The sequence below is a fragment of the Rhinolophus hipposideros genome (genome assembly GCF_964194185.1).
Source record: "Rhinolophus hipposideros genome assembly, chromosome: 2".
Lineage (NCBI taxonomy): Eukaryota > Metazoa > Chordata > Mammalia > Chiroptera > Rhinolophidae > Rhinolophus > Rhinolophus hipposideros.
In genome coordinates this window covers 15,566,170-15,593,423 of record NC_138048.1, presented here as the reverse complement: position 1 = coordinate 15,593,423, position 27,254 = coordinate 15,566,170, and the positions used below count along the sequence as shown (strand labels likewise).

At 33.8% G+C, this 27,254-nt stretch overlaps 1 protein-coding gene and 1 pseudogene across 9 annotated transcripts in view; both read left to right on the top strand.

The window, feature by feature from the left end:
- The window catches only part of ROBO1 (roundabout guidance receptor 1), a 1,124,592-nt gene that overhangs the window by 792,571 nt on the left and 304,767 nt on the right, over positions 1–27,254 (top strand). For all 8 annotated transcript variants that reach the window (XM_081074401.1, XM_081074396.1, XM_081074400.1 and 5 more), the window contains one exon: positions 1,583–1,909. In XM_081074401.1, the coding sequence (XP_080930527.1) occupies positions 1,583–1,909 (327 nt within the window). The remainder of the gene's footprint in view (positions 1–1,582; positions 1,910–27,254) is intronic.
- The window catches only part of LOC308506228 (large ribosomal subunit protein uL1-like), a 51,442-nt pseudogene continuing 35,911 nt past the window's right edge, over positions 11,724–27,254 (top strand). Inside the window, exons 1-3 of the transcript in view lie at positions 11,724–11,757; positions 11,990–12,147; positions 18,884–18,919. The product of the transcript in view is annotated as a large ribosomal subunit protein uL1-like (transcript). The remainder of the gene's footprint in view (positions 11,758–11,989; positions 12,148–18,883; positions 18,920–27,254) is intronic.

Genomic DNA, 27,254 nt, shown 5'->3' with positions numbered 1-27,254 from the left:
ATAGGTGTCACAGAGTAATTGGAAAGACAGATAATATTTACAGCATCAAACAAATTTAAATTATAATTCTGATCACCAAGGGTAGCTATATAGTGTTATTTAGGTTTGTAAAAGGAGTATTTAATTTTTCTATAATGATCAGGATGGGGGCAGACATTGGAAAGAAAAGTGGGTATAAACTGGAGAAAGATCGTTTCAAGCCCAGACCCTGTGGTAGGCCTCGGCCTGTGGCAGGAGGAAGCTCAAAATATTTGTGGAGCTAAGAGAAGGCTGAGGTGAGGAAAGCAGAGAAAGGAGTGGAACAGGAAGAGTCTGGAAAGCTAGATAGGGGAATGAACACTCTGGCTCTTGTAGGTCTTGTTAAGGACTTTATCTTAAGAGCAGTACGTTTATTTTAAGAGCCATTGAAGTACGAAGGACCCAGATTGTATTTACATTTCAAAGCCTTCATCTGGCTACACTGAAGTGAAGCTATTTAAGAGCTTTCCTAAATCCTGGTGGGAATTAATGGAAGTTTGATCAGTGATGATAGCTGGCTATAGAGATCGAGATGAATAGATTGATTTGAGAAATATTGGGGAGGACTAGGGGACAGAAAGGGCTATTTAAAGGAAGACTGTTTTTTTTTTTTACTTTTCATTATTCACAGATTGGGACACTAGGTGAGAATAAGGTTTAGAGCACAACTGAATTAAGCTTGGGGTGCTGAATTTGAGAAATCTCTAAGTAATTTATATACTAAATCTATCCATGGCAGCAATAAGATAGAAATATTAAAAATATGACACGTGATCCCTATTTTAGAGATTATAATCTCATTGAAAAAATAACATACAGACACAAAATATTTAAATGGCACATACAATCAGGACTTCATTTATTAAGTAATATATAAGGTTCAGATTGTAGCCCCTTACACATCCTTCTCCACTTAGTATTATATTTAATTAATTATCTAAACTCAGTTATTTAATATTTCATCTTTGAAGTCTATTAAAATATCAACATAATTATGGGAACTTAATTCTGTGGAAATGTGTATGTATATGTATACATATACATACATAATTTTATTATTATATAACTTTTATTATTTAGGACAATATAAACGCCTCTGTAAAGAAAAGTTTCATTATATATTTGAATAGAAATGTTCATTCGTGTGCAGTATATGTTTTGTTATAGTGTTGATTGATGTTAGTTAAAAAGGAGATTCCAGGAAGCCATTTTCTGTAATACTCAATGATTCTCTTTAACACATTCTTCTGCAAAAACAGGCACACACATGGTATTAACAGAAAGGGTGATAGGTTCTGAAAACATTTGCGGACAAGGGATTTGAAGAACAGACAGGATTTATACAAAGTTTTAGCAAGAGCACTTTCTGAAGGTGGAGGGTCAAAAGGATTCAGGAATTACAGGATGTAGTCAAGGTGGACATCAGAAGGATTAGTTAGTAAATAGAGCAGAGAGAGTGGGTGACTGTTATGTTTAAATAGTAGTGCTAACGTGGGCTTTTAAAATAAGACTTTTTGATGGTTTCCGAGTGATAATAAGAAGCTGTTTGTCAATTCTTCTGCAGGCTCCCGTCTTCGTCAGGAAGATTTTCCACCTCGCATTGTTGAACACCCTTCAGACCTAATTGTCTCAAAAGGAGAACCTGCTACTTTGAACTGTAAAGCTGAGGGCCGACCCACACCCACGATTGAATGGTACAAAGGAGGAGAGAGAGTGGAGACAGACAAAGATGACCCTCGCTCACATCGCATGTTGCTGCCAAGTGGATCTTTATTTTTCTTACGAATAGTGCATGGACGAAAAAGTAGGCCGGATGAAGGGGTCTACATCTGTGTAGCGAGGAATTACCTCGGAGAGGCTGTGAGCCACAACGCGTCCCTGGAGGTGGCTAGTAAGTAAAATGGGCCTTTCTGTGTTTCGTGGGGGTTGTGGGGGTGATATGGCAGAGTGGGATCATCTGCCGTGACGATGGCTATAAAATATCAAACCGGTATCACAGGCTTGACCTGAGGAAAATCTCTAGCTGTGTATATGGATACAATCCAGTGTTTGAATTTTTGTATTTCTCATCCTAGCTGGTTATTCAAGCTACATTGGGATTTGTTTCTAGTTGTTGAACTGTTTTAGTTTTGATTTGGAGCTGTTTTCTGTTGAACATTTTCCCTGAAACTGATTTATTCCCCTTTGTTGTTGCTTTTAAATATATTGAATGTAAGTATATTTTATAAAAGAACAGTGTGGGATATTTTTCGTTTGTCTTTATTAGGAGAAATACTTTTAATTAGTACTGTAAGGTATGGTTTTAAAGTGTTTCTAATGTTTAGAAATATATTTTTGGTAAAGCTGTATCCAGAAAAATATATGTACATGCCACATACTTTATTATCTTGGCTACTGACCTGCACTCTGAGAAGAAAACGTGTATGTAACCTTCAGGTAGTTGATGGTTCAGTTTTTTTTACACAATACTAAAGGCAGCTCATTTGACATTATCTCAAGAAGGATTTGTTGACTAATGATTAAATTGTTATTTCTAGAGTCTAGATGTGTATTGTATTTGAATAAGAACTGGGCTTCTCTTGTTTTCCATCAACATTCAAGCGATAGCCAGAAAGTTTCATTCACTTGAAATAATCCAGCTGTGTATGTGTACATATAACAGAAATTGAGAATTGCATAGGGATTGGGGAGACAAATGAAATTTAGATCTAACTCACTTTAAGTTTAACTGTATGTAATTATATGTGAAACTCTATGCATAACTATGTATTATTTGATGATTGATATTTTGGTATAATTTGGGTTCAAAATTGTAATCATATAATCTGTTTTCATTTAATCACTAATAGTATCTCCAACATTCAACAAGAATTTGAATATATAGAACCTCGGATAATTGTAAATTAGAAATTTATATTTATATTTAGAAACAGGTTATTTCAACTCAGTCATATTATTATTGTGGAATCAGCCCTAGATAATTTATATGATTTGATTATACTTTCAGAGCCATGTAGTACTTAAGTTGAGACAGAATGGCAAAGATGTCTCATATAAAATTTAGATAGAGTAAGAAATTAAAGTAACCATTTAAAACTATGTGAGAAGCAGCTATTCACATTTTTAAAACATTTACATGAAACCCAATTTTGTATTTCTCTATTGACTGTTAATTGATAATCAGCTTACTGGTTTTTCTCTTATTGCATTGATTATCAGTGAAGGTCTTAGAGCTAAATCAGTGAGATGTACAGAAGCTATGATCACAACAGAAAGCTATTTTCTACTTTTTTTTTAAAGCCCAACTTTAAATGTAGCACAAGCAAAGGAAGTTTAAAGTTTCAACTTATTTATAAAAGGACATGTCTAACTAGGTTTTGAAAGGCATCTTTCAACTTATGATATAAGCATCTTTCTAACTCTTGACACATTTATATTTAAGGTTAATTATTTCCTGTGGAGATACATTTAAGTTAACATTTGAGAACAAATTTAGAGAATCAAGAAAGATGATGTGTATGACTTAGGCCAACTCCTATATATGGTAGGTAAGAAACTTAAGATCAGGAGGGAAGAAAAACAGTGATTGCTTATTCTCTGGAATTATAATTCCTTATAAATGAAGTGTGTGCCAACAGAAATATCAAAGATCATCTCATGTTTCTGTTATTTCCTACTCTACTTGCATGCCTAATGTTGTCAGTGTTTAAAAAAAAAAAGTTATAGACTTTAATAGAAGGTCTGAATGCCTACTTGTAGATCATCCTTTTTCAAACACCTCTAGTTTTACCTCACATGATCAAGATAACCCTAATGCACTGGGATTTAGAGCGCTGTCTGTTTGAATCTGGCTTTTGTGTCGATATTTTAAAAGACACTAAGTTTCCAGTTCTCTTTCTAAGCTGGACATTCTATTACCTGAAGAGTCCATTATGGGAAAAGCTCTTCCAATCTTAGTCATCAAATACACCATCATGAAACTGAAAGAAGACAAAAGATCATTATATAACTTTTACCAGTAACATATTCAAATATGTAGTCTCGTAGTGCAAAATTCACAAATTTTACCATGATATTCTTCATTATGCCTCCAAAATGTTTTCAAGCTCCAGAAGAAAAAGAATATTATAATCTATGCCATAAAATTTAATAAAAGTACTTTAAAAAATACTTTAAGATTATTCAGCAACAATTCATGTACTTGAAAAGGGAGAAATGTATAGATATTATATATCCAATATAATTTGATATTAATGAGTTTGACCATAAGGATATTTAATAATAATAATAATAGTAATAATTATTATATGAAATTGTGAAAGAAAGTTTCAGTAGTGTTTGCTTTCAATGATTTTCATGCTGGTTTAACTGAATTAATTAAAACCATGTTTTTATTTGGATAAATTATATTATTTGACACAAGTTATATGGGAAAAAATAAGTATTTTGCAGTTTGTGTTTAAAAAAATCAGAAACTTTCGTAAATCCCTGCTTCAGTGGATTTACAAATAGGTATGTAGTAGTTGAATTTACTTGTATTTCATTTATCTATTTTCGGCAGCATTTGCTGTCAGTCACCATTTATTAATGTGTTTGCATCTTCACATCAAAGCATTTTGTATGTTACGTACAGAACGGTTGGGAGGGGCAGGGAAACATGGATCATATTTGATGTAGTTTAAGTCTATAAAGTAATGTTATAGTTTGTTTTTATTTTTCCTGGGGTATATAACTACCGTTTTTGTTTTTTATTTTTATTTTTTCAAATTTCCTTCGTTTAAGTATCAGAAGTTCAATAATAACTATTCTTATTCTAACCAAAGGCTACGACACAGCAAGGCAAAGTTTGCATCACATTTCTTAGTGAAACTGTAGCCCAAAGTAATAGCGTTTGGAAAAGTGTCTTGAGGCAACACAGGTTTCATAGCACCATTTGTAAGTAACGCTCTTAAAAACATTTATCTACGTTTTATTTACCGTTAAACTAAGTTTTATAGCTGTAACAACAACTGGATTTCTTGGTTCCTGACAATTGTCAATCTCTCAAACGTTGAAAACAAAGGATATAGTGTGCCATTTAAAAACTTTTGTTTCTGTATGGAAATTATAATATTTTTGTGTATTGTATTTTTAATCTTTATTTCAATTTAAATAATGCACCAAAAGAATTATATTTATTGGTTATCATTAGGAGTATTTATTTTTATTTTTATTTAAATCTCAGTCATACCCAGGTGAGACCCAGTGTAAAAACAGTGGCCAGCCTTTTGGTGCTGATCTTTGCCAATGTGGTAAAAGCTCAGTTTTGATGCAATTAAACTTATCTCATCTAAATATAAAGTCTAAAAAATTAGAATGCTAAGAAATATGAAGTGCTCCTTATACCTAAAGTTCCTACCTCGAATTTTTGTAAGTTTATCTCTGTAAAGGAAAATGCTTTTTAATCTCAGGTGCATTTTATAAAATTTATTTTTAATTATCATTTTTCTTTGCAAACCCAGAATGTTATTTCTTGGTGGGGACATTCAGTTGGAAAGTTTAGAAGATATTGCTGTTTCTAAGAGTCATGAAAACTCACTATTTAATTCAGTTTCAAACTCAGCTTTCTAAAAGGGTCTTACAAGTATTAGGTTGGTGCAAAAGTAATTGCGGTTTAAAAGGCTGAAAATAATTGCAAAAACTGCAATTACGTTTGCATCAACCTAAAGGTATTTTCTTGTTTGTTGTATTAGCTCTATTAGACAGTTTACTAAAGGTTTAGGAAACTATTTTATGGATCTATTCTCTTATACCCAACGTTGCCGATTATTAAATTTAGAACTCCATTTTATGCCAGGCACAAATTGATAGTACAGTTCTTTGATACCACTTACATTTATTAAGTAATTTGATCTTAGGTAATTGCATTTAGTTTTAAGGAAAATTAATTTGAACCTTGACCCTCATGCTTTCCATTGTAGGACATGGCTTTCTACATCATCTGCTAAGCAATGCACAGTCAGCATATGGCTATTTGTTTCCTATTTAAGCTGTTTGCTCTTGAGGAAGAGAAATTCCCTTCAGACTAGGCAGACATCTGCTAGCAGCCTTAGCAGCAAAATTACAGAACTGTCTTTCCAAAAAAAAAAAAAAAAAAAAGAAATCTTTTTTTTCAATTAATCAAAGATTAAATTACCCCAGATTTTATTAACTGGGGTGCTTTTTAAATAAAATTACTTTTCTTCAGTTCCAGTTGACATTCAGTATTATTTTGTATTAGTTTCAGCTGTACAACACAGTGGTTAGACATTTATATAATTTATTCAGCGATCCCCACAATTAGTCTAGTACCCACCTGGTACTATCCATGGTTGTTACATTATTGACTATGTTCTCTATACTGTACTTTATGTCAACGGGGGTGTTTTTTAATAGTAATTACTTTGAGGTAAAATGTTTGCATTTTGAAGTAATATTTTCCCATGACTTTCAATATATTATGATCTTTTGTTGTGCTTAATATTAAATGATGATCCTTAAAGTGATTTCGAATTTGAATTAATCCAATTTTTCTCATTTGGGTGACATGAGAACGTGAACTAACCATGTGTACTAAGTAGTCATGTGTTTACCAGGATACAATAGAATGTATTTCCGAAATCTGGACCATAGAGGACAGAAGGAAGGATTATTCCTGGATGTAAAGTGGTTTAGATGAGCCAATGGAAATAGAATATGCAATTATATTATAAAATATTGACTGATTGCACTTGTGCGCACACAGTGCATGCAATGCGCACGGTTCCTTGATAGACATCTTTGAAGTTGAACTTGTTTTATATTGTATCTTTAAAAATATTCCTTGCTTCCTCTACTTATGTTGTCTTATCTTTTTTAAAAATTTACCATGTTCAAGTACATTGACCAGATTCTAAAACATTTTTATATATCTTATTTTTGTTTTCATATTTAAAGGAAAAATGTTAAAGGGTAATGTAGTTTAATGATTTTACAATATCTTTCTACTTTTTTGAACATTTATATTCTAAAATGCACTGACTCTTTGTTCTAATGATCAAATTAATGCACATGAAGTGTGTAGCAAAGTGACTGGCACATGATTATAAATCATAAATAACTATTCATACTGTTGTTTTCACTACTTTTTCTCTTTAGCTCCAGTATAGTCAGACATTAGGATTATTTGTACAAATGACGTCTGGAGATATGTGTGTTAATATACTAAAATTTAAATAAGATGCTTCAGTAATTAAATTTTCTTAAACTAATTTCTGGTTAAATAAAGCATGTATTGAATATATTAATGTCAATCTTGAATTGAGATCAGTGGCATGAGAATTTTACTCTTACCTTTGAATCCTCATGGCTAATGCAGGACATGCAAATAGGTAGTATTGATTCAAATTACTTTTGTTCAGGGAACAAATAAAACATTTATAACATTTGCAGTTAGGATAAAATTTAATTTTTCTTTTAAAATTTATATGTTTATTCGCTTAAATAATACTGCTAAGTTTCATGACATGATTATATTTGCTAAAAAATTTGAGTTTTTACTATCTGTGAGAATATATTGTTTTGTTGCTGCCTGGCTTAGTCAGTTCCAGCTGCTACAACAGGAATACCATATATTGGTGGCTTAAACAACAGACTTACTTCACAGTTCTGGAGGCTGGGAAGTCAGAGATCAAGTTACTAGTATGGTCAGTTTCGCTGCGAGTTCTCTTTCTGGTTCTTTCCCATGGTGAAGAGAGAGAACTCAAGTCCGTTTCCCTGTGGAAGGGCACCAGTCCAGTCATGGGGGTTTTATTCCTGTGAAATCATCCAACTCTAATTACCTCCCACAGGCCCCACCTCTAAATAGCATTATATTTGGTATTAAGGTGTCAACATATGAATTTTTTTAGATGACCCAAATATTCGGTCCATATTTCTGCCTTTTATAACAATTATGTTTGGCCCTTTTTTTTTAAAATTTATAGTTATTTTATCATCTTAAGTAACTGAGAAATAAATCTGAACACGGGGCGGGGGAAGCATGAAATCTCAATGATGTAACTAGTAAGCCCATCAGGCCACTTGTATCCAAATATCAGATTTAAATTGTGTTGTAAGTCAAGTGGTAGGCACATCAGCCTTCAAATAAATGCCGTGTATATTCTCTATTTGTTGAAAAAGTAAGAGCAGCATCCTTTGGATACCCCATTAAGAGAGCAGTCAGCTGTGATATTCTTCTGAAAGCACATAAGGAATCTTTTTCCTTTTTTTGTTGTTCTATCTTTCCGAAGAGTATTTAATGTGAAATATAAAAGTAGAAACCCATATTCCATAATCCATGTGAGAGATAATAATGTTGATGGGCATAAAGAGAAAGTTTGAGATTCAGTGGGTATTTTAGCAGGAAAGGACACATTTTGCTGACCGTTTTAATGTGGGTGTAAGAGCAGATGGCTGTGTCAGGACATGTACCATTCATTCATTAAAACTAACAGGGTAAAGTCTACCTTAAACTACTCTTGGTTAAATTATAGGCTCATGTGTTCAGTTGACTTCTTGACAAGGCACGCTTTTATTGTTTTTTCTTCATCTCACGTAACTGTTATATATTAATCTTTAGCGGATTTGTGGAAAGATCTTACAGTTAGGAACACACTTTCTTTCCTTTATTCCCAATGACAGGTTAAGATAGATGATTTATAAGCTTACAGAGATCGCTTAGATAACTTTGAAAAATTGTCTTTTTTTTTCTGATTATAGAACTAATATATATTCACTACTGAACACTTAAAATACACACATGCTCTTGTGATTTCCTTACCCAGAATTAACTACAGTTGAAGTTTTGGTGGGTAGCTTTCTATATGTCCTAACATTCTTATGTGCCCTATAGGGGAAACCGTTTAATGATCAGTTAATATTTCATTCTTTTCTTATATGGCCAAAAAAGACATTGGATGTGTTGGAACACATATCTATGGCATAAAGACTAAAGGGAAAGGTTGAGCTATTCAAATTAGATGCTACAAAACAGTTTCTGTCTGCTGAATATTACTAGATACACCATCCTGGACCAGATTCAATCCAGTGATCTTGGGGTTAAAGGTTACATATTACGTTATCAGTCTCATGAGCCACTCCTTTTATTGTCTCAAAAAGTAGATGGTGTTCATACATGCAGGGAAGTAGGAAGGTGATTATTTCAACACTAGTTGATGCTTAGATATAAAGCCCCTTGAGGCTTCCAGAAAATCAATTCAGTATTTAGTTATTTATGGGAAATTCTTGGCAGTGTCTCCTTATATCAACATTACTGTCTTTATAAAACAATACAGTAACAAGGTGAATCTGGTTATCGCTCAAAATCTTATCATCATATCATTCCACCTTTTAATCCTTCTAATTTATTTATGATTAAATGCTAGAAGTCTTTCCCACATACACAGAGTAATTAGAGAATCATTTGTATTTATTTTAAAACTTTTGCTTTGGTGACAAGTTTATTTAATAAAATATACCTAAAACTTCTTAGTATAATTAATTTTAATTAATACAATATAAATATCTTAAGCTGTCATTAATTATCAATTTCAACTTTTTTATGTCAGGTTAGAATAAAGTCCTATTGAATGTTTTGGGGGCACAAAACTTCTCCTGTCTCTTTGTGCAATGTAGGCATTAAAAATATTGTTTTTAAAAAGTCAAAAATGAAACAAAAATATGAGGACTACCAACATATAGTTTATCCAAGAAATAACAATAATGGTGGATTTTCTAAATAACTCTTGCCAGGGATTCTGCTTAGTTTTAGCTATGCAGTGGTGAACAAAAACAAAATGGTTTCTGCCATCATGGAAATTTTAGTTGGGGGTGGATGATGACAGAAAATAAGCAACTAAACATGCTCCAATAACTCTGTGGTCTGATAAACACTAGGAAGGATTGGGGTTAAGCTGAGAACTGAAATACATGTGGATATTACCAAGCTGCAGAGTGAAATAAAAAGTGTTTCTTTCAAACAGTACATCTAAAAGACCATGAGGAAATGATAGGCTTTGGCATATTTGAGCATATGGAAACACGACTAGTATGGCATATGAGCTAGAGAGATAGGTGGGGGCTAGATCGTGCAGGGTGTTGTAACCAGGTTAAAGATGTTGGACTGTATGTGTTCTACTGAAGGTGTTTAGGCAATGGTGGAGGTGACATGATCTGATTTGCATTTTAAAATAGCACTCCTATGGTACTGAGTACTACATATGTAGAGAAAATGAGTTGCAGAAAGATTGGGGAAGACTAATTAGCAAGCTATGGCAGTATTACAGGCAAAAGCTGGTGTTAGTTGGAAGCAAGGGATAGTAAAGGATATGAAGAGAAAAGCAAGGGTTCAGTTTGGAGATTGGCTTAATTTTGAAGAGTGAGACAGAAATTGAGATTTTGCAAGAGATACAGTTACTGGTGATGGCAAAGTAAGGGCAATTCTATGACTGTGCAAGAGGAATTGAGGATTTGTATTAGGTTCTGTTAGCTTTGAATGGTTAACAGGAGGTCAGTACACTCCAGCCCGTCACGGTCCCAAGCAATTGCGCTTTTTTCTATTCTCACGGCCTGGAATGTGCTTCTCTTCTGTTCCACTGGTCAGTCAGTCCCTTACAGTCAGCTCAAGGGTCACGTCTGTGACCATGCTGTGACCCAAGTGCCTAGCACCATCTGGGCACAGTGTAAGTGGCATGACTAACATGGAACTTGGAAGTCTTTTATTCCACGTGTGGTGAACATCACGAAGCAGCAGCATGCCTCTTCAAGGAACAGTCTCGTGTACCCTTTTCACTCATGTCTCACACAACTTCTTCGTAAAATCAAGCTGTTCTTATGATCTCAAACACTCATTGAAAGTGCAGTACTTAGGATGCAGTCATCAAGTACCACTGCCCTGGGAATTTTTTGTTTGTGTTTGTTTTTTCTTTCAAGGTTCTGGAATATTTAAGTGGCTCTTCTAAGGATAACGTTATTCAGGAAATTTAGCTTACTTCATATAGTACAAAAATCCAGATGAGTTCTTTTTCAGTTCTGATAAATGTAGAACTTAGTCCATAAGTGTAGTGACCCCTCTAAGTAATATCAACCCTGGTTTATGACCCTAATGACCAGCTAATAGAAAAAAAAAAAGGGACTTAAATGCCCTGACTGATAAGGAAACAATTAGTATTCGTATTACCTGAAGGGGTTTTCTGAAGTCCCGAGGACCTAACCTCTTTACTTTCTTCTTTTCTTTTTGGATATGGGAAAAATTACACAAAATAAATATTAAAAAGAATTATTTTCAATCTTGTACTTTGTCAGTAATCTATATATGTAAAGTTATTGTCATAGTCCAGTAGATTTATATTTAATGAAGCAAAATTTGATGAGAAATGAAGGGAAATAAATTATGGGACAGTAATATTGTAAATATCTCATTACAATCTTAGGCTTTGGTCTGGTTGGTGAAATAAAACTTTTTTTTAAAAAAAATCTTAGTTAAAAGACGCTGTAAATACCAACAGATATGTGGATGCTGCGATAACTAAGCTCAATAGGGATAAGACAGAGAAGAAACCCAAAGGGATGGTATGTTATCTAGTGCTGTGAGTTAGACAAACTCACGTAAGGGCAGGACTGCCTCTACTATAGGCAGCAAATGGAGGCTCCTACGCAAAATATGGACCATGGACGGACCAGCAGCATTGGTATCACCTGGAGGTAAGGTAGCATTGCCGAATGCTGGCCTCCACTGTAGACCAACTGAATCAGAACCTGTGTTTGAACAAATTTCCAAGGTGACTCATTCACAAATTCAACTTTGAGAAGCACAGGTGTACATTGTGCTAAACTGGTGTTCATAGACTCCTGCTCATCCCTTAGAGCCAAACACACCTTTTGGAAATGTGAGCCCATGTGGTTGATTTTTTTTTTTTTTTTTTTTTTTTTTTAGGAGAAGCAGATAAAAGCATGATTGGAGGTGAACCATCCTGGTTTCTAAAACAGTTAGGAGTGGGGGCAGGGGAGAATGGGAGGGATATGGAAGTGACTCGTAGAGACTGCAAGTCACAGGCAGAAATGCAGAGACAAACCCAGAGAAAGAAAAGCACGGTGCGGTTAGGGGGGTGGCGCAGAGGGAGACACAGACTCAGTAACAGAGAGAGAGAGAGAGAGAGAGAGAGAGAGAGAGACAGTGAGACACAGAGAGAGAGAGACAGTGAGACACAGAGAGAGAGCGTGTGCTGTGGGGAGAGGGTGGTGTGCTGGTATGGTAGGGATTAAGTTTGGAAGAGTAGAGATATATATGTGCCTGAATGGAGAAGGAAAAAGCAAATGTTTCCTATATAGGGATATTTACAACTACTAGGATGTTAAACAGAGAATAGGATACTCAAATCTTTATTAATATGCATACCATTGTTTATCAAGGGGGAAGGAATACATGAAATTATCTTAGGTGTTTCTAAGTTAATTCATGGCAGGCTGCATTTACTTATCAGAATCCAAAAGTGAAATGCTAGATTCTTTGTTGAATTTACATTTTTTAGAATGAAAACTGTTGAAAAACTACATTTTATTAATAAGAATAGAACCATGCTGGAACGGTCATTTGAAAGTCAGTTCATGTATTCTTCTGACTTTTAAATTATCTGAAGATCATTCGTTGTATTTAAAGAGTTTCAGAGAAAAGATTATCTAGCTTCCATCATCAGTATCCTTCATATGTATCACCACAGGTTAAGAGTTATAAGTTTAATTTACTTAAATCCTATGCTACAGCATAGTCTTTCTTTCGTTGTACATGCTAAGTGATAACAGAAAAGCCATATTTTTATATAGCAGCTCATATATTTGAAGATTGTTATTAAGTGGGCTCTAATTTTTAATAAAGTATATCCGATGCCTAATTTGGGTTTCTGAGTGTAATAAAACGGTTTTCTAATCTTACTCTCTTAATATCCAGGGCGGAAATTGTAGCTTAGGAGCATTTGAAGGTGTGTCGTATGTAACCTAAGGTTTGCATTGAAGTTTTAATAGCATATGACATTTTACACGAGTCAAGGGAAATACAAGTTTATGACCGAGTTATTTAGTATGCCTGAATGGGGACATTTTTAATCTAATTCAGTAAATGGTGGAGTAAAACTTAGAAGAAAAGCAGAGAGTTAAAAAGAAAATGGGAACGTACACCCTCCTCCAAAGGATATGTATTCTATCTCAGTCTCTCCGCCTCCATCACCCTGTATCTCTTCACCAGATAATACTGTGCTTCTAGATTGAGTCACCTTAAATTACACTTTTATCAGATTCTTACGTCAGTCAGACACGAGAAAATTGATCACGAGCCTGTGTTTAACATAGGAGGACACTGAGAGCATTTTGGCCCTATAACTCAGCATTTGTAAGAGCTTACCCAAGTTACCTCCCTTAGTGCTAAAATGGAGGTTTAGGACAGGTTGCAACTTTGTTGAATCTTTCTTAAGGGAATTCTTGGAAAATATGATTATAGTGTATTTTCCTTTGGGACCACCTCCTGAAAGAGAGTAGCAATGAGTCAAAATTCCACAGGACTGGAGAAATATTTTTATGGCCAGAGGATTGAGAACATGCTGCCAGTCGCCTTTCCCTCTGCTGCTCTCATCTTTTGCCTAAATCACCAAAACTAAAAACATGACAAACCTCAGAATTCCATGGTCAGATTGTAACACTGGTAAGCAATAAAGTTAATTCCTTAACAGTTTCGTTTTCTTTCCTTCTTTTCTCTATTTTAAAAATATTAACATTTAGGTCTCTGTATGTTCTCCCATGTTCTTCTCTGAACTATGTTGGTTGTAATTATTGAAGCCTCCCTCAAAGATTTATGCATTTATCCCATGTGAATAACAATATATTTGTTATCACCTACTCCAAGAAGAGTTTGTGTTATTTTAATATAATGGTTTCTCGTAACCTTGTATGATGGCTCTTATCCATAGAGTACATTGTGGAAACTCTTCCTAGTTAAAATTAATTCCATCATTAACTTAAAACAAATTTTGTTCCCAACAAACTCAATAAATTTTCATTTAGCATAGTTCCGTGACCTTACATGAATTTACCTAACTTCTTTAACTTTCAGTTCCCTCACGTATAATATGGGAATATTGGTTCTACTTACCTTGTAGAGGTTTTGGGGGGAATAACTAAATTGAAACACAAACACACACATACACACACACACACACACACACACACACACACACTGCTTAGAGCTGTGCCTAGCCAACAGAGCACTGTGCAAAAATGGTCACTGTTGTCCATATGCTATTTACTGTGCTAGGCTTTTTAAAGGTTTACTCCTTCCATCTGTATGATCCCAGAGTGCATCTCTTCATTTCAGAAAGGTGAAGGCTAACAAACTAATGCCATGTATGCGTATGGTTACATTAACAATGAGCTTTCTGTTCCCAGAGTTAGTCATCTTCTCATGTACGATTGGATGACAAAAATCCACATATTTGTGAAATGATAGGTATTCTTCATATACCAGTACATGGTATGTCGTTTATGATTAATATATTTTTGTGTGTTTAAACCTATTGTTATTGGCATGATTAGCATTTAAATAGTTCATTGTGGTCTTAAAATATGTTGCAGTGAATTAGTTCTATGAGCTGTTAAAAATGATTTGGATATACATCTATAAACAAACTTTTAAACATACCTTTTTCTGTAAGACTTCAGAGCTTTTGAAACATCAATAGATAATATGAAACTGGAGTTGGGGTTTCTAAATTATTGATTCCCACACTTTCAGAAACTGCTAAATTTTTTTCAGAAGAAAACATTTCTCAGAAAATACTTTAGATACATGTTAATTTGTATTAGTGGGTGTGTATACAATTTCAGAAGTGTCTGCATCACGTTCAGATGGGTGGTTATCTTCATGGTTCCTTTGTTTCAAGAACTTAAGAGTAAGGATATAATATACTATTGTATTTTCATTTTGTTTTCCAGGGATGTTTCATTCTCTTACATCAGTATGTTGGAGTCTATAATCCATTCAAGATTCTAAACACAGGCAAATTCAAATATAGCACTTGACCAAAACCTTGCAAAGAGGTGCTTAGCACCATGTGTGGCTTTGTTCCTCTTTCTCACTGATATCCTATTACTGTTAATAGTCTTGACCTCAGCTTTCTAAACTTTGCTTTCTATAATAGATATAATTTACCTCTTGCAAAGATTTGACACAGTTGACCTTCTTTGTGAAATATTCTCTTTCTCAGAATTTCATGGCACCCAGCTAGATCAAGATTGCATCCTCCTGCATGTAACCAAAGTCAGGCAATTTAACCAAATGGGTTGAAATTTAATTCTGATGAAGGCTGTACAGCAAATGTATGGTGGCTCCAAGAAGCCATCAAGAATTCAGCTCCCTTCTATTTTCTGATCTGCCAATCTTAGTATGTGGATTTCTACCTTGTGGTTGCAAGATGACTGCTTTATCTCAATATCAACTTTCTGTGCTGTACTAAAAGGAGGAATTTTTAAAAAAATTTTATTGGGGCATATTGGGGAACAGTATGTCTTTTCAGGACCCATCATCTCCAAGTCAAGTCATTGTTTTCAATCTAGTTGTAGAGGGCACAGCTCACTGGCCCATGTGGGAATCGAACCAGCGACCTTGGTGCTATGAGCTCTGCACTCTAACCAACTGAGCCAACCGGCTGCTCCTTTTTTTTTTTTTTTTTTTTTTTTTAAATCAGGAAAACTGTACATTTCCTGGAAGTCCCACCCAGTAAAATTCTATTACAGTTCATTGGCTAGAACTATGTTACATGGCCACTCTTGATTTCAAAGGTATGTGGAGAGATGCGTTTTTAACGGGTCCATTTCTTCTCCAAACAAAATTTGATTTTATTGAAAGGAAGACACCATGTATATGACATTGCTTTTCTTCTTATTTATCTTCTTATTTAGCTGAGTCTTTCTTGACCTATTGCTGAAATGTTCAAGTTCCCGAGGGCTTGTTCTCCTTTTGCTCTGTATTCTACCCTGGAGGACCACACCTACGTCTCTGGATTCAGTTATCAGTGTTGTTCTGATTCGCTCCCTGTTCTCTTATGTCTACTCTAGAGCTCTACACTCCAGCTCAAATGTCAAAAATGAGACTTGCCATCTTCCTTTGCATACCTGCCTTACCTCTGCTCTTTCCTAACTGCGAAAATGGTGCCACCATCCATCTTGCTTTCCAGACCAGCAGCCTGACATCGATGTTTTCATCCTTTTCTTTCTATCCGTTCACATTACTTGATCATCAGATATTGCTGATGTTTTTTCCCTGAATAGCTTCAGAATTTTTCCACTTATCTCCATTCTCCTTGCTATTTTTCTAATTAGCATCGCCATCATTTCTCACCTGGATAACTGTGATACTTCTTTACACGTAAAAATCTGGTCTGTCTCTCTTGATTGCTCCCTCAGAGATTCTCAATTGCTCGAAAATCTAAACTGTTTAAAATAACTTGTTAAGGATCTATGTGATCCTGGTATTCTGGCCTAGAACTCACATTCTCCCACCCCTATCCCTTCGAGCTGGAAAAACTGTTTAGTATTACTTCAGAGCTCAGCAGAGCCATCACTTCCTTGAAGTCTTCTTTTCTATATATCTCACTCCTCCCCCAATGACAAGTCAAGGTCAACCTTGCCCTCACTTTCTGTTTTTGCTTGAAGTAAGACATAACATCCAGACACTGGAAGAACATAGTCCTTCACATTGATAACTATTTTATTTGTTGGCTACAACAGTTAGTGTCATACACACACACACACACATTTTGGAAATATTTTTATGTGCTGTATGGATTCAGTTACAGCTCCTTTTTGTTTTTTAATGGTTTAAAGAATGTCAGAATCAAATTTTCTTTAGAATTTTAAAGTAGGGTTGATACATATTTATCCATGAAATTTTGAATAGGGAACATATGAACAAAGGAAATCCCCTCCCTGTACTCTTGCCCTGAAATGCTGCTATTACTACCATAATTAGGTCAAAGTTATGGATTATTTGTTCTTATAAATAATTTATACTTCAGTTTTCCTTCATTCTTTTAAGTGGCAATGCATGAAATTGATTTGGTATAATTCTACCTTTGATTAATATTTAATTTGAAATTATTTTATAGATTCAAATTTAGATGTAACTTACGTTTTAGGGTGAAAAATATCTGTAAGAAAATTTGAGTATACATGTCTTCATAATCATTCACTGTTTTATTATTCAAAAGCACCATTTCTTCGGATCCATAAAGTAATATTTTATAATGTATATCATGTATATGCATATACATGCAGAGGGTGCCAAAAAAAGAATACACAAAAAGAATATTAAGCTGTATTAAAATTGTAATACTCAGTATATACCAATAACAAAAGATGAATACAAGTCACGTTTGACTTCTGCAATTACAAGAGGTGCTCACAGTGGTTACCATGAGCATCCAGACACTTCTGATTATGACGAACTATGGCTTGAGCAATGTTGACCAAAGAATCCACTTGTATACATTTTGTTGGCACCCCCAGTATATAGGTGTGTGTGTATGTATACATATATATGTATATATATAACACATATATATGTTATGTTTTTGGTTGTTTTTTTTTTTTGACTCAATAACAGAATTAATACAATTTGAAATACTCTCCCAGGGGAGTTCAGGTAATGTCCCTATAGTGTTACATATAGAACATGTAACTTTTTAAAATGAAATATTTGCCAATCTGAAAATACAGGTCATTAATTGCAAAGGTCAGGTCCCTACTTCAAAGCGCTATTTCCATCCCTTCAATCAGATGTCTCAGGAACTTGGGCAGTCAGTTCATGATGAAAGCTATTGAGCTTCTGGTGCTCATGCAGGTCAAGGGCAAAGGACCTAGAGTTAATGAGCCAGAGAGGCACCTTGAGAGAGGAGTAACTACTTCTGAAACAAGCGGCAGTGTATTCTTCCCAATCCCATTATCTTTTTTCTCCTAATCGGCTTTTGATTTTATACAAAGAAGGCGGAGACCCCTTTTAGTGACATACCTCTCAAGGCTTATTCTTGGAGTCAGCTTAATTCTCTGGAATCTGTCCAATAGTAGTAACCTACAATTCTATATACAGCCCCTGAGGTGGGGGGATCATAGTCTTTTTCATTTTAGAAGTGCATGACTTGCAAACAACGAAAACAAAAAAAACGAAATGGGGCTAGGATCGCTAGAATGACATAATATAATTGTTTACCATTGATTTCCCTCCCTGTAATGTCAATTCCATGAAGACAATGACCTTGTCACTCTTGATCGCTGCTGATCTAAAACAGTGCCTGGCACAAAAAAAGTCTCCAAAATGTTTGGTGAATAAATGTTCTGTAAGTTTAACACTTGGAATTGATTTCTGGGGCTTTCCTAAGGACCTGATAATGCTTCTTAACCTTTGTGACTTCATTTCCTCCTTATCTACAAACAGGCAATGCTATTTGCTATCTTACATAATTTATAATAATTACGTAATTGGTTACTATTGGAAAGTAATTTGGAATGGTCAGAGATAGGCATTCTGCAGATAAGAGGTGGTTATCTTTATTAAGTAATCAATGATATCTTAGTACCTGAAAGTCAGCCAGTGGTTCTATTAAAATAAATAAGTAGAGGACAGAAAGAAAGAAGGAGAGAGAGAAAGCTTTAAATGTGATTAGTTACAATTGCCATGTTTATGATCTTCCTTTTGTGCTTTTCTATGATCTGTTCTTTAAAATTAATACTTTTCATGAGAATTTGTGTATTTTTGTTGATGTTTTTCAGTGTTTTGTTTTTTTTTTAGCCTGGTGATATGGACTACCATATTCAGGGCAAATTGGTGAGTGTAGGTCATGATCATATGTGGCAGGGATGAAGCCTACTTCCAGAAGGTACGCCCCTCCATGGTTTTTCCAAGCATTTCTGTTTGGTGATGGAAGGGTAGGGGATCATTCCTTCAAGAGGTGATATTTTAGTTTTTGTTTTTGAAGGCCGCTTTAGCCTTAGTTTTTCATTATTCTGTTGACTAGCATATTCTGTTCACAGCATTTATTCTGTTGACTAGCCTTACATGTCCTCCATCCCACAGAAATCTAGGTGGTCTTTTATATATTTAATTCATTTGATAGTATAACTCTTTTTCTGTGCTTTAGTATGCACTGTGTTTTCCCTTTACATAATAGTTGTTTAAGAAATTTAACTGTTCATATCAGATTTTGTTCTGTTTAAAAGTGTTTCGGTGAACTGTTACAAATTTTGTATGCAAATATACCATTTGTGTTCTGCTACCTCTAATCTTTTTTTTTTTTTTTAACATTTATTTTATTTTAAGTATATTTTTCCAGGTAGTTGTTTCAATCTAGTTGTGGAGGGCGCAGCTCACAGTGGCCCATGTGGGGATCGAACCAGCAATCTTGTTAAGAGCACCATGCTCTAACCAACTGAGCTAACCAGCCACCCCTTAATATTTTTATTGTAATAATTGTTAACTTCCTAAACTTCTGACTTTTTCAGAGGTGGACTTATTTTGAGAACAAAATCATGTTATTTCAGAGACATTCCATTTGGGACATTTGTTGTACTACAGAGTATTTCTCATTCCAAAATCATCCGTATCGCACTCAGTGTTTACACAAAACTGTTCATATATCTGACATAAGGGGATAATTAAACTACTTAAAATTCATTCCTTGCTGTTTGGAAGCTTTTTAACCACCATAGAGAGAGAGTAGTTACCTGATAGGTATGAAAATTGTGTTTACGTATATGGGGCAGCACCACTGAAATTCTGATCAGACCTAAATGAAGAATATTAAGTTTTAATATTGAGCTAAAATAATTAATTTATTTCTATTTTACATTTAACTCAGTGAGTTAAATTAGCCCTTAGTGAAAAAGCTTTCTTATAGAACACAATCTAAGTTTTTTAAAGTTGAGGAAGAAGTTGATGTCAAAGGCCATGTTAATGGTAATAATAACCAATACTATACTTCTGAGTATTTACTATGTACCAGACACTAAATTTATTAATTTAGTTAATTCTAACAAAATTAAATGAAATAGGCATTATTATTATCCTCACTTTCAGATGATGAAATTGAGGCTGAGATAATCAAAACAATTTAGCCCATGCTCATTAATCCTCATGTTATTTTGATTTTCATCCTTATTGAGACTCCTTAATCAAATCATGGGAGAGTCTTAATCATAAAAATGAAACTTAGGGCACATTCATTTTTCACTTGAGATAGTTACCTTCTCAAATATATATATATATCTCACACACACACACACACACACACACACACACACACACACGTGTGTGTGTGTGTGTGTGTGTGTGTTTGCCAAAGCATGATGTATTTTACTTCTTTTGGTAAAATAACTGTTAATATGGCAGTCAATAGGTTCTAAATTATACAATTTTCAATTTATTTTCCTAATCCACACTCAATTGTAGACAAGAACCAGTAAATGTTAATATTATTTTACTTGTGATTCCTTTTCGCACATGAACATCTTACATATTTATCCTGCCACAGTTAATTGGTTCAAGACTTAGACATTTTGCATTAAGGATTGAGCTCTGGCTTTGACATCTATGCATAATTGACAAATCAAACTATCACAGGATTAGAATACTCAGAAATAAACTACTCCCACCTCAAAATTTAAGATGGGCTAAAAGAAGGAGGTAAATTGATAGTTGGTTATTGTTCCTTCTCTTTGCCTTTGTTGTTCTTTAATAACACCTAAGAAATTTAAGATATATTATCTTACCTTACTCAGTTTATTCTGTGATATAAAGAAAGAGTGGCTTCGAGGAAAGAAAACATTTTGAATATGACCCGTTAAAAGAGCAGGACTTGTATGTCCAGGAGAGATCAATACTTGGGATCTTCTGACATGGCACAGGTAATCTTTTAAAGCCTAGATATTGACAAAGCAATCCACTAAGTAAATAGCTGGGAAGCAGTAAATCTTCAGTTGGCTTACATTGCGAAGGCACAATTTCCCTTTCTCTTGTATTGATGAGGTTTTTCTTGAGACATGTTCACCTTTCTGTTAGGGCAATCTATTTTGATTAGACTTAACTTACACTTAATCTTGTTGTTTTATGTTGTCAAAATCAACACTTACTGCTTCAACTTAAAAAAAATTGAGTTACTTGTCTCTGTCTGGAAAGTGTCATTGATGTGAAAGTCCCAGGATTTCATTCTGGCCTTGCACTATCTGACGTAGAAGATGTTAAGTTTCCTTGTTCAGAGGGTCCACTGAAGCTCCATATTGGAATACTTTTACTGTTTAAAGCTCAGGTGACCATGATCTCCTGAGAGTCAAATGGAAGAGCCACAGAGACCACCAAACACAAACTGATAGTATTTCATGACATATGTCTGAGGACAGTAGTTAGAATTCACATTGATGTGGTATTTTAGAGATAACATGTTGTCAGTATATCATTGACCTTTTAACTAAAATTAGTAAACTTTTTCTAAGCATATGAAAAATCATGTCAATGTGGTGACATTCCTTTGTTCCAGGAAGACCCACAAGAAACGATCATTAAATTGGTTGCAGAAACATGTGGCGGAGAATTAGGTAAACACACCCCAGATTAGGACAATTGCCAGATGTCTTATGTTTTCCTATCAGAATGTTTTATGGTAGTAGGCTATCAGTATCCATGAGCATTCCTTTCTACATAAGGTTTCCTAAGAGTGTGAAAAATGTATAGGGGTCTTGTACTCAACTTCACAGGTATACTTTCTGGCATCTAAGAAGATAGCTGAGAAGACTAACAATTAATATACCAGTCTGAACTCAAAAGCTCAAGAAAGAAAGCCAAAATCTAATAGAGCCAATATTTTATTTGTTTTGGCTGACCTAGCACAGACTACTTGGTGATTTTTTATACCCTGAAGAGTAAGCAAACATTGGGTTAGGAAAGATTTCTGCAAATTAACGTGAAACAAAATCCAAAAATTACCAAATAAAGGATAATGATTCACCTTTAATTGCTAAAAGCATCAAATAGTTCTCTAAAATTTATAACTAAGTTTAGTTCTCTAAATTGAAAAAAAGTTATTATGTTTCTATGTTAGAACCTTTTCTGGTTAATAACTTTTCTAAGCTGCACTTTTATCATGATTGGTTTCCATACATTTCATACATTTCTCTCATCACATTTAATACTCTGCCTGTTTTATGGACCATAGGTATTCCAAAATATTTACATAGGTGTGTCTTTTTGCAAAATGGAGTTTTCATTCTTACTTCTTTTCCATTTATAGATGTAAATGTCATGAACATATTATAACCTTATGTCATAGCTAGAGAAAGAATAAATTAGAATTATTTTACAAGGTTTCCACAAATGGTTTACTCTCTGTCTGTCTGTCTGTCTCTCTCTATATATATATGTATATAAATATATATATATACACATATATATGTATACTATATATGTATATACATATACACTACATTTTAAATCAACTATTAAAAGAATACATATATACATATGTATGTATATATGTATTGTTTTTATATGTATATATGTATATATACTACATTTTAAATCAACTATTAAAACAATACATATATGTATATATGTATATGTATATATGTATTCTTTTAATAGTTGATTAAAAATGTAGCATCAGCAGACATCAGTGCTCACAACATGCTTGTATTTAACTTATTACCAAGTATTATTCAACATCAATTAATATGTGCTGAAAACCTATGGCTGACCCAGCACTGTACTATGTACTTAAAGAAATATAACAATTAATCACAACAGTTTAAGCTCTGTCTTGTATTAACTACAGTTCTTTACCAATATTAATAAGCACTCTCATAGGAAAGGAAAAAGAGAAGGAAGATGTTTTCTGCTTGGAAGCTGAGAGTTGGGGTTAAAAAAAAGGAAAGAAAGAAAAACAACTTAGTTGTTTTCTTTTTGCCCGCTTTCTTGTTTGGATTCTTTGAATTAGAATTGTTAATAGGCTAGATGAATCTGTCTAAGATAAATCTTTCAAACCTGAGTGAATGATATGTCCCCAGAGAAATTATCTTACTGGGACATGATCTGAGTTTATGCCAAAGCCTATCTAAAGGTTCAGGATATCTAAGGACTTCATGAGACTGGAGTTTTAACAGTCATTCCTTAAATATCTCTTCTTTTTTCTTTATTGCAGCTGAAAAACGATGATGCAAATTCAGATTTTGTAAAATTAGTCATATTTCTAGGTATAAAATAAGTTAATCTACCACCCTCTACAGATTTATATTTATATTTAATATGGCATCAAAGGCAGAGATGGTCATAAACTCTTTATTTGTACCATATGGGTCTTTCTTTTCCTCCCTTCCTTCCCTTGCAAATACCTGGTTCCAACCATTAATGTCTATTTAGGTTCTAAATAAGCTTGGCAATAACTCCTGGAAACTACACTATGTAACTACATTGAAAAATATAAATCCAATTATTATTGAACCATAGTTGATTCATAGTCACAACTGTTACAACTCTCCAAATTTCATTAAGCATTGCTCATTATCACTTAACATTATATTTTGAATAAAAACTATATATATATATATATATATACATATGTATATATACATACGTATATACATATGTATATATATATACACACACACATGCGTGTATATACATATGTATATAGAGAGAGAGACAAGGGAGATAAATATTAGGTAAACAATATTATTTATAGGTGAATTCCCATTTTTTCATTTAGAAAAGTTCACTTTGGAAAAAGAATGATCTGAATGTATTTCTACTTGATTTTTGCACTAATTCTGCTTTTTAAATAGGCAAATTTTAAAAAAAAATGGATATAATCTCAATTTACTTTAAAAATTAAACCTTGTCTTAATAAGTCTTTTACTATAGAAAACTATTTTTTAAAATTGTTATAAATAAAATAAAGAAAGAGTTGGGAAGAAAAGTAATCAGTTATTTATAGACACACTGGAGAAAATATGTTATACCAGATAAAAACCAACGTTAATCCGATCTACATTTTTCATTGTGATTTTGTTTGTAAGTAAACATGGAGAATGAAGGTAATTTTAAATATAAATTGGATATAAAAATCTTTGAGTCTCTGCTAGAAGCAGGTTAAAATCAAATAGAAACATCTAGTGTTAATTTTCTTTTAATCTTCCCAATTTTAAAATATTCTTAGAATTGTAAAACTCTTTTACAAAAGTAATGGATATTTCTTATTTTTTGATACCTTTATAATCTTGAGTCAGTTTGAATTTAAACCACTGTCTGTACTATAGTTTTGAACTTTATGATTCTGCGGACCAAAAGTGCAAAGGCTAATTTTGACCTTGTGGGAAGAGTTGATAGTGTTTTTTTTTTTTTTTTTAATTGGGGAAGGAGAACAGGACTTTATTGGAGAACAGTGTGTACTTCCAGGACTTTTTCTTCCAAGTCAAGTTGTAGTCCTTTCAATCTTAGTTCAGCTTCAAGTTGTTGTCCTTTCAGTCTTAGTTGTGGAGGGCACAGCTCAGCTCCAGGTCCAGTTGCCGTTGCTAGTTGCAGGGGGCACAGCCCACCATCCTGTGCGGGAGTCGAACAGGCAACCTTGTGGTTGAGAGCCCACTGGCCCATGTGGGAATCGAACCGGCAGCCTTCGGAGTTAGGAGCACAGAGCTCCAACCGCCTGAGCCACCGGCCGGCCCTAGTGTTTCATTTTTTATCATGTCATGCACCATGCTAGGATCTCAGTTTTCCATATACTTTCTATCCTCTCATTTTGTCCCCGTTTTTGTTTGTCTTGCTGTTTCCACCAAACATGCAATAAAGATAATGAAAACAGGGAACAGGTACATTTGCTGTGCAGATTTTTTAAAAGAAAATACTTTCATATAGTACAGATAATTAATTTGGCATTTTTCATAAAAATGTCCATATTTTAACTACATATGTTATTATCTTAAAAAATCTATGTTTACCTAAGGTTTTAGTTGAGATTAAATAGGTAAAATTAAATGCTGTATTATAAACCATAACGATAATTTTAAGGCTAGTGTAGAAAAGCCAAGCAAGTTACATTTAATGAAGACATTGATTCATACATATTATTGATTTTTCTGGTCATTTACTGAGATTTGGAGTGGTGTCAGGGAAACAGTTATAGCGGGTGGGAACCATTGGAGTCCAAACAGTATGTCAATTGGACATAGGGTGTGTATATTAAATATACGCAGACTCTCCATCTGGTTCTTAAGGACATCCCAATATTACTCTTTTCAACAAAGCTCATTATGTACTGTGAGTGAAGTAGTATTTGAAAAAAAAGACGTAGCTGTCACTTTTAAATTTCCATAGATTTTCATGTACTGTGGGATTTTGATATTAAATATTTAGTAAATTTCTATACACAGTATATATGTTTTCATATTTTAATAGAACTTAGTTTTATCCTTTGTGATTTTTGACGAGATTAAACAAATTATAATATGAAATTGTTGAAAATTTTCAAACATGGTGTTTGTGGCTTATTATATAGTCAATAATTGATACAAAATGAAATTTAAAAAGTGAAGAAATAAGGGACCACACATTTAAAAATCTCAGCCATATGGGAGATCCCATTTTCTTACTGCCATTTGTTTCTTTTGAATTGGTAGTCACTTGTCTCAGATAAGATGAAAATCACACCCTTGTCCTCATACTTTGATTACTGAATCCTAGTGCTCAATGAATGAATTGTTCTCATCACAAAACTCTAGGCTTGGGGGCAGTTAAGTTTTCTTGGTCTTTAGCCTAAGGAAATATGACCCTCTCTAGAAGTACTTCCCATCTGCACACATAAAAGAGCTCTGTCTTTAACCATTACAATAGTTTTCTACTTTCCTTTAAGAAAAGTTTTGTAAATCAAGAAAGCTTTTGTAATATGTTCCTTTAATCTCTACTTGCTTCTCCTTATTCTTATTTCAAAGTTTAATCAGGAATTCTAACATTTCACAAGTTGGAAAGAAATAAAATGTTTGACCAATATAAATTGGAACTAAACAATGTAAGACAAATATATCCGCAGTATCAGTCTATTATTTTCCTGATAGGATTAAAATTGATGATTATTTACATGGGAGAGATTATATTTCCGATTTTTTTACCTTTCAGGTTAATCTAAGATGAAGCAATGGGATGCTAACTATTCTTTTTACTGTCTTTATAAATTATATTTTGCATTGTTTTAGGTTATTAGTTAATCTATTGGATTAAGTATATTGACTTGAGGTTTTAAATATTGAACACTAGGGAAACCAGCTGCTAGTGAACCCGTTGTGTGGTCCATTGCTTAGATGGGTACAGCACATAATATAAGCATAATAGGACCACAACTTTGTGGTTGATTTCTACATAGCTGAATAATCTCTGCACTCACCAACACAGAATTCAATATCTAACTGTTCACATGCTGTTGGTTATGTGTTAGGCTGGTCAAGTATATAAACTGCATGTGGTAATGAAGTACATTATATTCACTGCATTTATTCCATAGTAGAAATGCACATTTATCTATCCTTCCCCATTTGTTGGTTAAAGACTTAGTAAATGAGTGGATATAATTCTAAATATACATTTTTTTTTTCAAATAAAAGTAATATTTCAGATGTAAAAGTCTGTTTGTTTTCCTATACTATTTCTGTCAAGTACGTTCAGTAATGAGTGTGTATTAAGTGATAAGAAAGGAGATGTTTTGTAGCAAAATTATTTATTTCTAGCAAATTATGTATGTGATCATTTTAAATGTTAATGCATTTTTTTATGGCAACCTGTGTTTTAATTTATTGACATGTGTCCTGAATTTACTGTGCCTTAAAAAGAAGTAAAAAGGTCACTATTTTCTGTTTGTACTTGTATACCTAACCAGTTAGGTAAAATTGCTGATAGGATCACAAATATTGTAGTTTGTGCAAGGTTTCAAGAACAAGGAAGGAGGTTCATAAAACAGAGGCTTAGACTCTGCTTAAACACCCTGTCTTCCATGCTAATCTCCTGTTTACAATGATCCATTACGAATATTTAATGGTAGGCAGCATGCAGACCAGAATTAAAGAACATATGGGTACAGTTATCCTGGTTAAAATGGCCAACGTGCCTTGTATTGTGTATGGAAGATAACAGG